Source organism: Rhizopus delemar, genomic scaffold (genome assembly GCF_000149305.1).
Source record: "Rhizopus delemar RA 99-880 supercont3.17 genomic scaffold, whole genome shotgun sequence".
NCBI lineage: Eukaryota > Fungi > Mucoromycota > Mucoromycetes > Mucorales > Rhizopodaceae > Rhizopus > Rhizopus delemar.
The window spans coordinates 76,799-93,154 of record NW_027137843.1 but is presented as its reverse complement, the minus strand read 5'-3'; the positions used below and the strand labels follow the sequence as shown (position 1 = coordinate 93,154).

The 16,356-nt window shown below is 36.5% G+C and overlaps 9 protein-coding genes across 9 annotated transcripts; 6 read left to right on the top strand and 3 right to left on the bottom strand.

Annotated features, from left to right (window-relative positions):
• Positions 1 to 242: 242 nt before the first annotated feature.
• On the bottom strand, positions 243 to 1,639 carry RO3G_15618 (uncharacterized protein; the record flags this gene model as incomplete). Its single annotated transcript, XM_067670202.1, has 4 exons — positions 243 to 513; positions 577 to 1,278; positions 1,327 to 1,492; positions 1,546 to 1,639. 4 exons carry the CDS (start codon positions 1,637 to 1,639, stop codon positions 243 to 245), a joined length of 1,233 nt encoding a protein of 410 aa, XP_067526303.1.
• A 1,514-nt stretch (positions 1,640 to 3,153) lies between these two features.
• On the top strand, positions 3,154 to 4,602 carry RO3G_15617 (uncharacterized protein; the record flags this gene model as incomplete). Its single annotated transcript, XM_067670201.1, has 5 exons — positions 3,154 to 3,294; positions 3,348 to 3,467; positions 3,520 to 3,692; positions 3,745 to 4,130; positions 4,181 to 4,602. 5 exons carry the CDS (start codon positions 3,154 to 3,156, stop codon positions 4,600 to 4,602), a joined length of 1,242 nt encoding a protein of 413 aa, XP_067526302.1.
• Positions 4,603 to 5,124: 522 nt separating this feature from the next.
• Positions 5,125 to 6,252, top strand: RO3G_15616 (uncharacterized protein; the record flags this gene model as incomplete). The annotated part of the gene is made up of 3 exons (XM_067670200.1): positions 5,125 to 5,196; positions 5,260 to 6,059; positions 6,240 to 6,252. 3 exons carry the CDS (start codon positions 5,125 to 5,127, stop codon positions 6,250 to 6,252), a joined length of 885 nt encoding a protein of 294 aa, XP_067526301.1.
• Positions 6,253 to 6,615: 363 nt separating this feature from the next.
• Positions 6,616 to 7,588, top strand: RO3G_15615 (uncharacterized protein; the record flags this gene model as incomplete). Its single annotated transcript, XM_067670199.1, has 3 exons — positions 6,616 to 6,819; positions 6,935 to 7,182; positions 7,240 to 7,588. The coding sequence occupies 3 exons, from the start codon at positions 6,616 to 6,618 to the stop codon at positions 7,586 to 7,588; spliced, it is 801 nt and encodes a 266-aa protein (XP_067526300.1).
• Positions 7,589 to 7,931: 343 nt separating this feature from the next.
• On the top strand, positions 7,932 to 8,189 carry RO3G_15614 (uncharacterized protein; the record flags this gene model as incomplete). Its single annotated transcript, XM_067670198.1, has 1 exon — positions 7,932 to 8,189. One exon carries the CDS (start codon positions 7,932 to 7,934, stop codon positions 8,187 to 8,189), a length of 258 nt encoding a protein of 85 aa, XP_067526299.1.
• Positions 8,190 to 11,120: 2,931 nt separating this feature from the next.
• On the top strand, positions 11,121 to 12,979 carry RO3G_15613 (asparagine synthase (glutamine-hydrolyzing); the record flags this gene model as incomplete). Its single annotated transcript, XM_067670197.1, has 4 exons — positions 11,121 to 11,200; positions 11,254 to 11,342; positions 11,389 to 11,537; positions 11,591 to 12,979. The coding sequence occupies 4 exons, from the start codon at positions 11,121 to 11,123 to the stop codon at positions 12,977 to 12,979; spliced, it is 1,707 nt and encodes a 568-aa protein (XP_067526298.1).
• Positions 12,980 to 13,073: 94 nt separating this feature from the next.
• RO3G_15612 (uncharacterized protein) lies at positions 13,074 to 13,597 on the bottom strand (the record flags this gene model as incomplete). Its single annotated transcript, XM_067670196.1, has 2 exons — positions 13,074 to 13,117; positions 13,510 to 13,597. 2 exons carry the CDS (start codon positions 13,595 to 13,597, stop codon positions 13,074 to 13,076), a joined length of 132 nt encoding a protein of 43 aa, XP_067526297.1.
• Positions 13,598 to 14,079: 482 nt separating this feature from the next.
• RO3G_15611 (uncharacterized protein) lies at positions 14,080 to 14,591 on the top strand (the record flags this gene model as incomplete). The annotated part of the gene is made up of 4 exons (XM_067670195.1): positions 14,080 to 14,095; positions 14,183 to 14,229; positions 14,279 to 14,362; positions 14,406 to 14,591. 4 exons carry the CDS (start codon positions 14,080 to 14,082, stop codon positions 14,589 to 14,591), a joined length of 333 nt encoding a protein of 110 aa, XP_067526296.1.
• Positions 14,592 to 14,741: 150 nt separating this feature from the next.
• On the bottom strand, positions 14,742 to 15,944 carry RO3G_15610 (uncharacterized protein; the record flags this gene model as incomplete). The annotated part of the gene is made up of 3 exons (XM_067670194.1): positions 14,742 to 15,062; positions 15,103 to 15,468; positions 15,555 to 15,944. 3 exons carry the CDS (start codon positions 15,942 to 15,944, stop codon positions 14,742 to 14,744), a joined length of 1,077 nt encoding a protein of 358 aa, XP_067526295.1.
• Between the last annotated feature and the right edge of the window lie 412 nt (positions 15,945 to 16,356).

The following is a 16,356-nucleotide window of genomic DNA, read 5'->3' as shown; positions in this document are numbered from 1 at the left end:
AATGATATTTCAAGTACCAAATAAATATGAAAAAGGATCAGATGTGTTAAAGCAATCACATAAAACAAACAGCAGTTTATCTTCCTTTATTAAAAAAAATGTATTTTAGTAGTGTACACTTAGTATGTATCGATCGCTACAATCATATTGGAAAAAATAAGTGACAAGGTACAGCAGTTGCAAAAGTAAAATATGTATCAAGATTTATTTCAAATGAGTAAATTATTTCTAAAATCCAACATCTAACGACGAGGACCACCTGTTCTAACTTCAGGGAACTTCAAAGGGGTTACTAAAGTAGCCTTCTTGGCTGACTTCATTTTGATTTCACGACATTCTTCCACAGTTGCTTTATCTACTTTACATCCCAATGTTCTAAATAATGATGTCATTTTAACAGGTTTGAGCAAAAGATCCTTTCCTAATTGATCCATAACAACATTATATCCAGAAACAGAAAGAATGAGGGTGAACATGTATAAAAGAATTTTGTCTGACATTACAGGTGTACGACTAAAAAACGAAAAACATGAGCATAAAAAACCTTTTTGAATAACTATGCTTTTTAAAACTTACGTATTTGATTCTGTATATCTTTCAGCTAATCCATCCAATATCGCACTTGAAGGATTCTTTAATGCAGCCTCTACCTTTCTACGATCTTTCAAATCAGATGAACGGACACGTACAAAATAAGCCATCAGGATATTAATGTACATCAACGTACGCACCCGCTTACGATCCTTCTTTCCTGAAGCAGCAATGATAGCCATTAAACGATCATTGATAAATTTAGAGTCACGATAGGCCAAATGAGACTTGACACCATCCAATGATGTTTCTTTTAACAGTTCCTTGGGGTTCAACGAATTCAACTCTTCGTCTGTCACAATAGAGGATAAATCATAAGCTTCCTCAGGTGATTCGGCATCCAAATTGTGGCTGGGAATAGGTAATGCATTTGCCATTGATTTCATCATTTCTTGCTTCTTTGGTACATTGACAGTGGCTTTACCGATCTCTGCATGCAGGTTGGATAATTCGTCTGACAATTGTTCTCCTGTCACCAAGTTGCGCTCGTCACTGTTCAATTGCTTCTTGGCCTTGGCTGTACCGAAAGCTTGACCAAGAGCTGCACGAGCAGCTTGACCACGAGCTGCGTTGCTGCTAGCGCTTGTCTCATTTTGAAGAGCCTTGACGGAACGGCTGAGTCTCATGATGGGTGCATTAGTAATGTTCAATGTATTCTCTTTTTTGGAATAAACGCCCACGATATATCTAAAATAAAGGTCAAACTTGAGTAAACATACATGTATTCATACTTACTTGCAGTGAGATTCAAGGGCGTTGGATCCAAAGTTAGATCCTGTGAAGCATACTTTGTCTGTTTCACCAAACACATGTCTTTGTGAAGCTTTATCTCCGGTGGCATCCTCTCGTTGATAAGGTGTAAAAGTTAAATCTGAAGAAGGCTTTGTACCAGGGAAAGTGACTACATGTAAACTTTAGCGATTTTATACTTGGTGAAACGTATAGCTATTGTACCCAAGTAAGGAGGCTCAACTTGAGTTTGCTTTTCAGCTACAACAATTTTCACATGACGTGATGATTGTTCTTCAGAATGCTTTCTTTTGCCCATTTAAATTGAATTATACCAAGAACCTGTCTTTTTTTTTTTCAATTCAGATAATAAAAAATGAAAGCGGTGGCTTAAAAGCAGTCCTTGAAGAGGAGCCTTAAAATTGCATTAAGCTCTAAATGAACAGACACTTTGCGCTAGTATTGAAGAAGTTCATCCCCATTATCCTCGGTTATGAACAAGAAGAGATTTATGGTGTCCGTAATTATACTTGTACATGAATCACGACTTTCTCAATGCGATTGTGAAAGAAATCATATGGAAAAGAGAGACAGAAAGAAAGAATTTGCATATTCAATGATGTATTCCATTCTGAAACAAGTATATAAACGAATATTCATTGAAAGCAAATGTTTCTCTCTTTTTTAGCTTTTCTTTGAAATTGTAATTGCAAACCGTATCTCCAAGATGGACCAAACGAATTATCAACAGATTCATGATCATTCTTATTGTCATCTGCCTAGTTATCAAGAGATCCTTTTGGCCCCTCCACCACCCGCTTACACTCATTTGCCTTCAAAAGGAATAGAATGCAGTAGAGCGCATTATAATACAGATGAAGAGCATGACATAGGCTATCACGAAAAACATCAAACGGATGTCAAAAATATATCTAATTCAACAACAACAGGCTTTCTGAAGATCGTTTTATATACTTCTATCATGTTTCTTTGTGTTTTTCTATTTGAAAAATACTATCAATCACTTTACCTTAGGAATTAAACAAATTTCTTTTTGAATAAAGATAGTAAACAACTTGTGTGTATCTGTATTTGCTTTTTAATGTAATTGTGGAAATTGCCACTTATATGGTACGAGAATCTTTCTAAAGAAGCACGTTTGTTTAACTGATTTTTACAAATGGAGTATAGACTAGGATAAATAAGATGGTTTGTCAAAATATTATTTGAGACCGGACCAAATTTTAATTAAGCAAAATTAAAGAAAACTTTACAACTGAATAATAAAGACTTGGAGTTACTATTGTGTATGCTTGAAAGCAAGTTATCTCTAATATTTAATAATTTTTAATTATTCTTGAACAGTTTAAGGAAAGAAATATATGCATTTAACTTTATTGTTATGATTTGTATCCTTTTTTATTCTTAATTCATATTATTGTTATCTAAAGACGACAAATGGTGAAATAAAAGCGACATAATAGTTGGATAAAGAAGACAAATCCAAATTAGGAAGACCATAGTAGAGTATGAAAAGGAAATCGTTATATCACTGCAATTCATTCCCGGAAAGAACCTGTCTTTCCCTTTTCCTCCTCTTTCTTCTTCAACCCTATACTTTCATTTACATTTCCTAATAGAATTAAAAAAAGATAACTTGACTATTTCTTTTTATCAAAAAAGAATTTCATTCCATTTAAAAGGCACTCTCATTATATACTATTCATTCCTTCAAAAATTGACATTGTTCTCCTCTGATAAACTCACCCATAGATTTAAGCAGGTTAGTTTTTCTGAACGACCAAGTTATTCATTGACTGACTTCATTAATAGATGCCACTGATGCAAAAGTCCAAATCTGAGTCCAATTGTCAAAATGACAATAAATCATCAGCACTCACTAAACGTAAATCATCAAGCGGAAACAGGAAGCGATCCAGCCATCATTCACCTACAATGATCCATTCCAATAAAGTAAGAGGCATCCCCCTTGTACCCCCTTTAACAAGCTCATATTTTCAGTATAGGTTTGGCGTCCACCAGGTCATTATGAGATTCCTGATATTCTGGGTCATGCGTACCTTAGACCTAGTCCACCTGTTGCTTTTGGATTACGTCCAACAGATATAACAAAACAAGTATCCAAGGTAATAAGAGTAAGCACGATATATAGCACAAAAATCTGAATGATTTTTACAGCGCCCTTGGTATCCTCCCGGTCCACACTGCGAGATCCCTGAACTTCCACCACTTCAACGTCATACGACAAGCGGCAAACTTGAATCAAAATTAAGGAAATTATTACCAAAAATACCTATTTTTACATCAGACCCAGTCACTCGTTATACTCAATTTAAAGCCATCGGCACTGGGTAAAACAGGTACACAGCCATCCTACGTCCATCCTGCTCATTTTGTATGTAGAGTCAACGGTGCCGTAGTCAGAGCAACGAATCGTCGCAGGAATACAAAGGTAGCCATCAAAAGATGTAAATTGGATCCAGATCGTGAATATCGTGAATACCGTGCGGCCATCTTTCGAGAACTCCGTGTGATGGCCTCTGGTCATCACAATTTGATTCGCTTAACAGAGATCATGTTATGGAAGGATCATGTCTTGATGACAATGGATCTCATGCGTTGTTCTGTATTTGCAGTCTTGTGCCAGCGCGGTTTCCCAGAAGAGCACGCAGTCTATGTGACATATGAAAGCTTACAAGGCCTAGCCTATTTACATAGTCAAGGTATTCTGCATCGTGATCTCAAGTGTGAAAATGTACTGTTGGGTTGGCATGGTGAAGTGAAACTTGGTAGGAAGCGTTATAAGAAGGTATTCCAATGTGTTAATTGCTATCAATAGCCGACTTTGGTTTATCGGGCCGCATTCAACGTCCCAATTGCGAAAGACTAGGTACGCTAAAATGGATGGCACCTGAAGTGATAAGAAAAGAGTATTACAATGAAAAAATTGATATGTGGTCAATGGGTATCACTATTATCGAAATGATGGATCGCGTGCCTCCTCACTATGCAATCAAAGACGAAGAAGAATTATTTGATATCATTGCTACTGAATCCAGTCCAACATTCACATTTAGTTATCCTACCATGTACATGCGTGGTTTGGTTGCTTGGTTATTAGATGAAGTATCAGAGACAAGGCCTACAGCGACTGATGCTCTGATGGAAATTAAAGCCCATATTGATTTAGACTTATTGCCTTGTTCTTCGCCTAAAGACCTAGCTCGATTCTTAAATCAGATCTCACCCTCTGATCACTAAGCCCTTTTTTATGCATTGCTTTATATGTATTCATTTAATTTAATTTTTTTTTATGTTCATAATTGTAACTATGTCCGATAATAAAAATCGTTTCTTTTTTATACAAGATGGAAATCACTGGCTACTTTTCCGTCACAGGTGTCTTGATGGCTCTGTTATGTAGCTATGTTATATTTGGTAGACTACTTGGCATGTATCTGTTTGACAAAACAGGAGGAATAAATAACAAAAAACTTGTTGTACAAGTGGTTGTTTTGGGAGATATTGGAAGATCACCGCGAATGAGGTACCATGCCACATCTTTGGCTGATGCAGGTTGTCAAGTTGACTTGATTGGCTATACAGGTCTATACAAATGAATTGAAAAAGATGAAGAAATAAATTAACTTTATAATAGAAACTAATCCTGGAGCAAGAATCAACGTTCACCGTCAAATTCGTGTACGATCTATTAAACAACCTTGGTCAGTACCTAAAGGATATCCAAAACTCTTTTATTTATTATGGGCACCATTTAAAGCAATGTGGATGACGATTCAACTATTTTGGATTATGGCATGCATAACACAACGACCTGATTTTATTCTTATTCAGGTAATTTCTTTCTCTCTTCTCACATCGTTTCCTTCAAGCTTTCGTTGCTAACATTCACAACAGAATCCACCTTCCATTCCAACATTAGCTGTAGCACAACTTGTTTCCTTGCTTCGCAAAGCATGGCTTATTATCGACTGGCACAATTTTGGGTATTCCATCTTGGGCATCACGCTTGGTCACAGACATCGTGTGGTTCAGTGGGCCGAATGGTATGAAAAAAAATTTGGGTCCACGGCCTATGCACATCTTACCGTGACAGAGGGTATGCATCGTATGATTGAGGACAACTGGAAGGTAAAGGGCAAGGTGATCACACTCAGAGATAAGCCGCCCATGGATTTCAAACGGTTGAGTTTGGAGCAGGTGCATCGTCTCTTTACCTTTTCACTCAAGACATTCGAAACATCATTAGAGCGCGAGTTTTTAGGCGAGTTTCATGACTCAAAGCATGGTACGCTGATGACGGACGCGGATTCCGAAGGAGGATTGATTTGGAGACAGCAACGACCCAAGTTGATTGTTTCTTCCACTTCATGGACAGAAGATGAAGATTTTTCAGTCTTGTTGGATGCGATTGAATTGTATGAACAATCCGCAAGACCTTCAGATCCCAACCTGTTGTTTGTAATCACAGGTAATGGACCTCAAAAGGTTTTTTATCTGGAAAAAATTAAGCAGATGAAGCTGGTTAAGACAAGAGTCCTTACAGCCTGGTTAGAGGCCAATGATTATCCATTGCTATTGGGTAGTGCTGACTTGGGTATTTCGTTGCATACAAGTTCAAGTGGATTGGATTTACCAATGAAAGTCGTGGATATGTTTGGTTGTGGATTACCTGTTTGTGCCATTTCATTTCCTTGGTAAACTGAAACATAAAGACATGATGTCATAATTTAAATTCCTTTTATAGTTTAAATGAACTTGTGCACGATCACGAAAATGGATTGATATTTGAGACTAGTCAAGATTTGTGTGAGCAGTGGATGGTAATACAAGATAGCAGATGCCAACTTTATTTTTTAATACCTTTTTTTACATAGGAATTATTTGTGAAAAATCCACTTAAGCTAAACAAGTTGAGAGAAAATGTCGTTGAAGAATACAAGCATAATACATGGCAGAATCAGTACAAACAAATTCTCACACAATTGTTTCACCAATCTTAAATCGCCGTTATGAAAAAGTAGTTTATTGATAAACGTGCATACCTATACAATGATTTTTTTTTGTTGTCGTCATTAATTGAAAAAAGGAGGGAAGGACACACATGTTTTAGTGTCGTACTACATTCTATTGTCCGGATTGATTATCCCTCTCTCCTTCCTCCGATTTTTTTTTTTTCTGTAATTATTTTCTTTTTTTTTCTGTAATCATTTTCCTTTCTTTTTGTTTATTTTTTATTTATTTATACAAAAAATGGGCAACCAAGCAAGCAAAGTGATTGAAAAACAAAAAGAAAAAAATGCAAGAAAGAAAAGTAATAGAAGGAAAAGTACGGTTACGTTAGGATCGCATGCTTCAGTCGTCGTGGGTGGAACAATTTCTGGAAATTACGATTGGATAGAGGACGAAGGACATCGAAATCAAGACGTCAATCAATTACTGAATTCTTTGTGGGACGTAATAATAAAAAAAGTAATAATTCAATACAAGGAGATTTCAAAGAATTAGATAGACTTCAAAGACAGGTACTTCTTAATAGCTTATGTTTCTTTTCTTTACTTATAATATATAGCATTATTTATTAAAAAGCGCCAAAAAATCAAATACAGCTACTCAACTCGATGATTCAATTACTATTGTTGACTCTGGTACTGGAAACGGTATCTGGGCACTTGAAATAGCAGCAGAATATACACATTCAAAAGTCATTGCTCTTGATCTAAAACCTCCCACTCAAGAACAAGGAAAACCGCCCAACTTGTTTTATAAAGAAGCAGATATTACAAAACCTTGGCCAATAGAATCCAACTCTGTTGATTTGTAATATACTATAGAATGCATTACACAACTTTTTGCTGATTTAAATGTTTTCATTAGTGTATTTCAGCGAAGCATGGGGCATGTAATTCCCAAAGAACATTGGCATCAGTTAATTTCTGAAATGTACCGAGTATTAAAACCAGGTGGCACAATTGAACTAACTGAATCTGATTTGTGGCATCATAATCCTGGGCCAATGCAAAGAGCATTTGATGAATTCTTTGAATCACAGTGTGATGAAAACGGAATAGATTATAGAATAACAGAGACTATCAATAAAAAAATAGAATTAGTTGGCTTTAAGGAATTAAACCATTTCACCTTAGATGTACCGATTGGTGAATGGCCAGAAGACGAAGGTAAACCCTCATCACATACAATTGTAGTACTTTTATGCTTATTCTAATATTGTATAGAGCTAAAACAGTTTGGATTCATAAATAAGGAAATTCAAAAGGCATTTTTAAGAAATAGAAAAGATATTTATTTATCAAAATGGGGGATGAGTTCTGATGACTATGATTTGGCTGTACAAGATATGTTGAATGAATTTGAAGAATATAAAGGATTTACAAGATTTAATTGTTATACAGCAAAAAAGAGCCAAGATTGATTGCTGTAAATTGTATTATATATGTCACCTTGTTCTTATTTGTTGAGTTTTAGGAAAGTGACTCTTTCCTCTCTCCGCAGTAATAAAAAGGACGGGCCTGTATTTAATTTTTTTGTTTTCTTTGCTTTTTCCCAACATGTCTTCTAATCAAGTTCTTTCACTTTATCGACAATTCCTTCGTTATGGCAATAAGTTTGCTTCTTACAACTTTAGAGATTATACCATTCGTCGTTCAAGAGATGGATTCCGTGCCAATATGAATGAAACCAATCCTGAAAAATTGGCTGCGTTGATCGAAAAAGCCAAATATGACTTGGCCGCCCTCAAGCGTCAAGCTACTATCAGTCAAATGTATACCAAAGGTGAACACTTGGTGGTTGAAAAACACCCTTAATTTATATGTAATCAAACAACGTTTGCAATCCAATAAATCAAAAAAAGCACAGGGCCGAATTGCCGCGCACAATCACAAAAACAAATTTTAGTTCGTTTTTGATATGTACTTTTGATTTCCATAGACAGGGAGAGCGATAAAGAGTGAGAGAGATATGGATTTATTGCATTAACAAATGATTTGTTTCAATCAACAAAAACACGGATTAGCAAGAATCTTTGAAACGTCATGTTCGTACTTTTCCCTCGTCTTGATAAATTATAAGCAGTTTTTTAGCATTTCAAGGGTTATTCAACTTTTTTTTTTTTAGGAAATGACATTTTTTATTTAACACATCTTTATTTTAGGACCATATGCACTATTTCCAGAAATTAAAGTTGCATTTTGTAAAGTTGTATAATACAACTTATATGTAATTGCGACAAGTCACAGCGACTTTATAATTTGGAAATAGTTACAATGCGGCTGATAAATTACACCCATTCTGAAAAAAACAAATGACGCTATCTAGAAAATGTTTGGCCGCTTGTTAGCAAATGATTGTCTATTAAAAAAGTTCAATTTGTCGGTTTCATTGTAAGATTGTCATATACGTATAAGCGAATGATTATTAAAATAAGCAGCTAATTAGAATTTCGTTTTGTTACAGAAATTGATGATTTGGCGCTTAGAGTGTCTACAAAATCCACGGAGATCATCGAGGCGTACATTGTTACTTGCATCTGGAATTCTTTGGGACGGTTCTTCTTCATTCATCAACCTGTGACGCTTCACGTCCTTTTACAAGAGTCCAAAACTGCTCAATCGGGCCTAGTTCTGGCGAATAAGGAGGCAAGTACATTACTCTATAGCCTCTACTCTCAATTTTTCTTATCATTGGATGTGAGACTTATGAGTAGCACAGTTATTCATCACAAGATAGCTACCCATAAGACTTTCGTTCATGTTCATAATATCAAGAAGCTCATTCATGAATTTTACAAAATGAGCAGTAGTTGTACCCTTTGCTACTGGCTTGTTATTCTCGATGGCATTATTCTCCTTAATGTCAACGTACTCTAAAGTAAGCACCTCAATAATAATATCGCCCACTCTTTGCTCTTTGCCTCTTGCAAGCTTTCTTTTTTTAGGTTTGGCTGTCTTCGTTATTTGAGTTTTTGGGCCCTTTTGCTTTTTGGGTGATGGCTTTTTTGTAACAACATGAATAACACTAGAACAGCGCATACTGTGAAATAGCCTTTTTCTCTTTCCCCTCATATCTTCCTACCTAAGTATAAAGAAGCAAAAAGTGCGTCTCTCAGTCTTGTAGCCAACCTATATTGCTAGATCATGTACGTCGTTTCCATTCAGGAAATACTGGAACAAGACTGATTCCCTTTTCCCCTCTTTTGCTATTACGTTCTGCTGCCCACGCCAATAACTATATGCAGAACATATATGAGACGGTTGATTCTTTCGGGTATGCAGATACACAACAGACAGAGTGTACTCCTGTCACACTTCTCCGCTTTCCTCTGTCTGTTATATTCGCTATGATTCCTGCTGATTGTTGGACCACTCGATCACGACACAAAACACTCAAGGTGTCTCATTTTTTTACATATGATCACCACTTTGGATGTCTACGGTCTTTATTGTCATCTGACCAGTCTTCATGCCCTCGTCTGGTTTCCAAGTTAAGCCGAGATATTCATAATCGTATCATCAAGTTAAATCGGCTTATCTGACCTCATATATTAAATCAAAATAAATCATTTGATAAAGTACATCTAAAGGCGGCACTTGAATAAAATCCTCATACAAAAAAGAATTTAGATGCTCGACATTTATTTTTGTTGAAACATTATTTATTAAAGATCCAATTGAACGCTAAAAAAAATAAAACAAATAAGTGTCCGCCCGGACCAGATCAATCCGTTTGGAGTTTTGATGTTTTAAAAAAAACCCCCTTCAGGTTCAAGGGTAAAAAACGAGAAAGGAAAGTAGGGTGCATAGAGAGACATACGAAGTTAGTTGAATTGTCTCAGCCATTCAATTCGTTTTTGGCCATGAGGTGTCTCGCATGGGATGGTTGTATAGTGTTGTAGTTGATCTAATTCATGGAGGATAGAACATATAGCAGGCCATCGACAGGTCCAGGACAAAGCAACACTAGAGGGAACAAATGTGCGTGTCGGAAGCATATTCAAAAGGAAAGATATAAAATCGACTATTGCTTCAGACATACAGAGACGGAGATATGTATTTAGGTAGCTGATGGCGTGACGTCTTGACAGGTTGTCGTTGGGATGACGAGAGCAGGGTTTGCGGGCCCCATCTGGCAACCAACCAAGGCCTTTTATTTTTTCAGAACGGACAAAATTTACAAGTTGCACTGTATCACAATGAAGCATTGTTTTAGTCATACTTTGACTGCTGTTTGGAAATCTTTCTCCACTAAAATACATTCATCTGTAGTCTATTTGGTGTCACAATAACCTCGAAAAGCATTTTTGCTTGCGCTTTACAACAACAAAAAAAACAGAAGGTCTATTATTACAATGATAAAAGATTGGCAAGTTTCGCCAAGGGTGGAGAGTGAATGGCAACCTTATTTCAAGGAGAAAACATTGATAAAGTACAAGAGATTTAGCAGCCAAGAAAAAATAAACAAAAGCGCAGGCACTAAATTAGTAGTATTTTAATAAATAATACTTGTACACATCCATGTAAAACAAATAAAATGACGCTGTATCTTGGAGGGTTTCTTTTTATGAGGACATGATTGCAAAAAAGAAAAGCAAAGAAGAAAAAAAAATGAATGAACTACATGGATATTGGATGCATAAACCAAGTTCTTTTTTTTTAAGACACCGAACGATATAAATAAACGTTATCTTGCCTCTTTCTTTTTTGCTCTTTCCTCCCTCCTTTTTCTTTTATTTAATTAGAATGTGTGGTATTTTTGCTGTGTATAACTATCAAGGCAATATTGATGATTATCGTCAACGCGCTTTATACCTTTCAAAAAGGTAAATAAAAGGTGTACAACTATAAAGGGTAATTTGTCTAACCAGTATATCAGAATCAGACATCGTGGACCTGATTGGTCTGGATGCGTCAGTGTAAAAAACCATATTTTTTGTCATGAACGTCTTGCGATCGTTGGTGTTGGTAAACGCAAAAGACGAAATAATACAAAAGCTTACATGGCATATAGACTCTGGTTCACAACCATTCATAAGTGATGATGAAAACCTCATCCTCTGCGTCAATGGCGAAATATACAATCACGAAAAACTACGCTGCCAATTAAAAAAGCCATACAAGTTTCGATCCAAATCGGATAGTGAAATCATCTTGGCTTGCGTACATAGGAGCGATATTAAAAACAACTTTTTTTAACACGCGTGTTTTTGTAGTATAAAGAACTGGACAAGGATCTTGTTGATCATCTCGACGGTGTGTTTTCCTTTGTCCTCTTTGACAAGCAGCGCAACCGGGTGATTGCAGCTCGCGATCCGATTGGGATCACCACGCTTTATTATGGTTGGAGTGCCCAGATGCCTGGTACGGTTTACTTTGCTTCTGAGCTGAAATCTCTGAATGAAGAATGTGATCAGATCCTGTCCTTCCCCCCAGGCCACATCTATGACTCAGACCTCCAGCATACCACACGTTACTTTACGCCGACCTGGTGGGACAGCAAAAGAACACCGATGGCAGCTGTGGACTACAGCCTGTTGCGTGATTCCCTTCAGAATGCCGTTCATAAACGGCTGATGGCGGACGTTCCGTATGGCGTGCTTTTATCCGGCGGACTGGACTCGAGCCTGATTGCTGCCATTGCCACACGTGAGATAGCCAAGGTAGCCAAAGAGGGTTATCGCGGTTTTGCAGATCCTGTCAACCACTCCTTCTATGCCCGTGCATCCGACTTGGCCCGCCTTCACTCGTTCTCAATCGGTCTCGCCGGCTCTCCTGATCTGATCGCGGCTCGACAGGTGGCCGCATACCTCAACACGATTCACCACGAATACACCTTTACCATCCAAGAGGCCCTGGATGCTGTCAGTGACGTGATCTTTCATCTGGAGACCTATGACGTGACTACGATCCGTGCTTCCACACCCATGTACCTTCTCTCTCGCAAGATCAAATCCCTCGGTTTCAAGATGGTCCTCTCGGGTGAAGGTGCCGATGAAATCTTTGGTGGCTATCTTTATTTTAATTCTGCACCTTCCAAAGAGGCCTTTCATGCCGAGACAGTCTGCCGTGTCAAGGCCCTACATACCGCCGATTGCTTGAGAGCCAACAAATCGACCATGGCCTGGGGGCTCGAGGCTCGTGTGCCGTTCTTGGACAAGGCATTCTTGGAGGTCGCCATGAATTTGGATCCAGCGATGAAGATGCACGATCGAGCACAGGGTTTGATTGAGAAATATGTGTTGCGCAAGGCCTTTGATGATCCACAGGATCCTTATTTGCCGCATGAGATCCTTTGGCGCCAAAAGGAGCAATTCTCGGATGGCGTGGGCTATAGTTGGATTGACAGTCTAAAGGAGATAAGTGAGCGCAAGATATCGGATGCTTTGTTTGCAGAGGCGGCTCAACGTTGGAAAAATGATGTGCCGAGTACAAAAGAGGCTTACATGTATCGGTGCTTATTTGAAGAGTGGTTCCCTCAATCAGCCTGTACGGCCTCTGTTGTCAGATGGGTACCAAGGATGGACTGGGGATGCTCTGAAGACCCCTCGGGTCGTGCACAAACAGTCCATGACATGGCTTATTTAAATGGTACCACATTATGAAATAAATAAAAAAGTTTATTGCGTGTTTAAGGGTAAAAATGAAGGAAATGCGACAGAAGATAGAGAAAATGATGAAGGTGGTGGTGGTGGCAAACTAGCCAAAGATAATAAGGATCGAGCCACTTGATGCTCTTCTTCCTCTGTATATTTACAATAGTGACACGGATCGGGTAGTGGATGAGCGAGGGCATGATCCAGATCTTGCAAGACGGTATGTGTTTCCGACAGGAGCTGTCTGAGACGATTCGCTTCGTTTTCCAGATGATCTCTGTATTCTTTTTGCGTATGTGAGCAAGTGTGAAGTGGTGATGATGACATGGCGGTTGACGTCGCTGTCACCTTGATTTTTTCACAAGATCTTTTCTCAATCCGTTTTCTTCGCTTGATGACGGATTTCATCATAGTAATCGGTCTCTGGGTCAAATGTAGCTTATAATACAGACCACATGCATTACAAATCGTTCTTCCCGTTTTATCTCGTCGCCATAAAGGGGTTGTTGTCGTTTCACAATTGGCGCATACAGTCATACCTTGCTCTTGCTGATCTTTTGACATTGTATCTTCATCTTCATTATGTATCCAGGTTGATTTATTATCGACAATGTCTTTTTCAAGCATAATGAATAGAAAATGATTTAAAAAAAATTTTTAAAAAAAAAAGATAAAAAGAAGAAATAAAGAACCTAATAAATCGTGCGCCATTTTAATTCATAAAAGATATGATAAATAGACTTTATTTCCCCCAAAAACAGTAAACATGATGTGTGAGCAAAATAAGAACAACATTGAACGATTACTATTTCTAGAAGATGACATATAAATAAGAACAATTTCTTTTTTATTCATTTCTTCTTCTTTTGCTTTTTTTTAAACAAGAAAAGATGAATGAACAAGACATTGAAGAATTATATAAATTAAAAGAAATAGCTAAAAGACCACTGGTACAAAAAGTATTACAAGACATAATTAATAAAGAGAAAAGAGAGCCAATAAAGAAAACAAAGGTAATTCATCTCTAATCATTTGCAGTATATAAAATACATGATGACAGGCACAAGTACAAACTATTTATATCACATCTAATTATGCTTGGGATCAAAATGATCAATCTGTCACGTAAATGATATTGATATTTTAAAAGAGAATATTTATTTGTCAATAGAATATATATAACAATCAATAACACAATACAAATAAACCAAGAGAAATATGATTTAAATGTACAAGAAAGAAGTATAGAATTAGATATCGTAAGTCTTTCATCTCTTTTTCTCTTTTTTTCTAAACTAATAAGAATAGCCAAACATTAATCATAGTGCTATTTACAAGTTTAAAATCAATCAACTCTATCACCTTGTACAACCAAAGCAATCCTATATCAAGGTAACATGAACACACCTTGTTCATTTCTTATAGCTTTTTATAGTTTAAAGAAAACAAGATCGTCATTGTCTTGTCAAAGCAAATCCAAGGTAAAGAATGGAGCGATCTTCGTATGAAATCAACGCAAACTGTCTTTCATGAACTACAAAGATCAAGTAAACCGATTCCTGCTTCAATTCATGTGGATACTTCATTTTTTAACACAACAGATAGTCATCACCATGAATAAATACTTGCTTTTTTTTTTCTTTTTCTTTATTTACACACATTATTATTATATCATTATTATTATTATTATTATGAACAGCACCATGTTCGATGTCACGGCAAGACACGCAAGTAACTCATTCGATTCTCTTTTGTGATGATGACTGCTTTTTTAAAAGTGGGTGAGTGAACTGAGAAAGAGGTCGAGTTGTTTTGGTTTACCTTTTTTATAATTTTCTATGAATTCATCTGAACTATGACTACTATTACTGCTATAACTACTACACCGACTACTGTTTGTATTGTTGTTACTGTTGTTTGTATTTTCTTCTTCTGATAAATCTTGTTTTAAAATATGTTCAAACAAGTGAGTATCTTTAATAGCTAATGATCTTCTTTTTGATTCCATCAATAGTTGTGATTGTCTTTTTAAATGTTGAGGAATGGAGGATCGACTTAGGAAATCATTTTGTATACTTAGTCTTTCTAATTCCTATTGAATGATTAGCAATCCAATTCATTATTTAATTTACCTTTTGCAAGTGCTCTAATTGATCTTCTAAACACATAAAATCATGTTCTAATTGAGACACAATTTCATCTTTTACTTTTAATTCCTTCTTTAATGTTTCTACATCGTTGTCTTTATAAGTATGCTGACGTAATATGTATTCCTTTTCTTGATCCAATTCTTCAATGATTTGTTCCAACTGCACTATTTTATGCTCTAATTCTGCAGCATAAGAACCTTGTGAGATATCTGAATGAATCACAGGTCGACAGATATGTTGTGCTTCTACTTCTTCTTCATCTTCTGGTAATGTCATGATCATGTTGGAATGATCAATGGGTTTCATTGTAAAACAGCATGTATTTTCACATATTGGATGACCAGCGATCTATCACATCCATCAGCTTTTTTATTATTATCATTTTGTTTTATTCATCCACCTACTTGTCTTTGTAATAAGTTGATGTTCTGTACCAAGAATTCATATTCAGGTCCTACAGATTTCATTGAAAGTATTTGATGTTCTTTATATCGATTGAGTTGTTCACTCTTCTCATCCACCTCTTGTTGTAAAATCCGTGTCTTTCTTTGTAATTTCACATTGGCAATCGTTAATTCTTCAATGATTTTTTCTAAAGGACTCGTACGTTGTTCAATCAAATTATCTGTGTCTACTTTTAGTAATCGATTGGTTCTTTGTAATTTGACATTTTGAAGTGTGAGTTGTTCTATTTGATATTCAAGCTGTCTTGTTCGTGTATCTGAATCACCTTGTTTTATTTCTCTTCGGCTGTCTGTACTTGTTTCAGTCGGAATTGAATAATTCATCAAGTTGGAATTCACACTAAACCTTGTTTCTGTCATATCGTTAATTAATAAAAGGAAAAGAAGTGTAAAATAATAATTTATGAGGTTGGGTAAATATGCACGAGTTTCACGTCACACACATGCTTACCTTATTACTGACATCCAAAGGGCCTTTGATAATTCATCCCCCCCTCTCCAGCCATCTCTTTACCTCCTCGGTCACTCACACAACCCTCTCTTTCTTATCCTCTTTTCTTTTTCTATTCATTCAATCATCCCCTTTAAATTCAAGGAATATCCAAAAAGTCAATCAGGCACATTGTTACACAGGCGATATTCTAAGATCGCGTGGCTATTTTTATATTGTCATGCAGTCATCTTCACTCTCTTTCTTTCATCTCTCTTCACTACCAAGGATAAGAGCAAAATGAAAGCAGGCTAAATTAAAAAAGGCAACATAACAGACTTA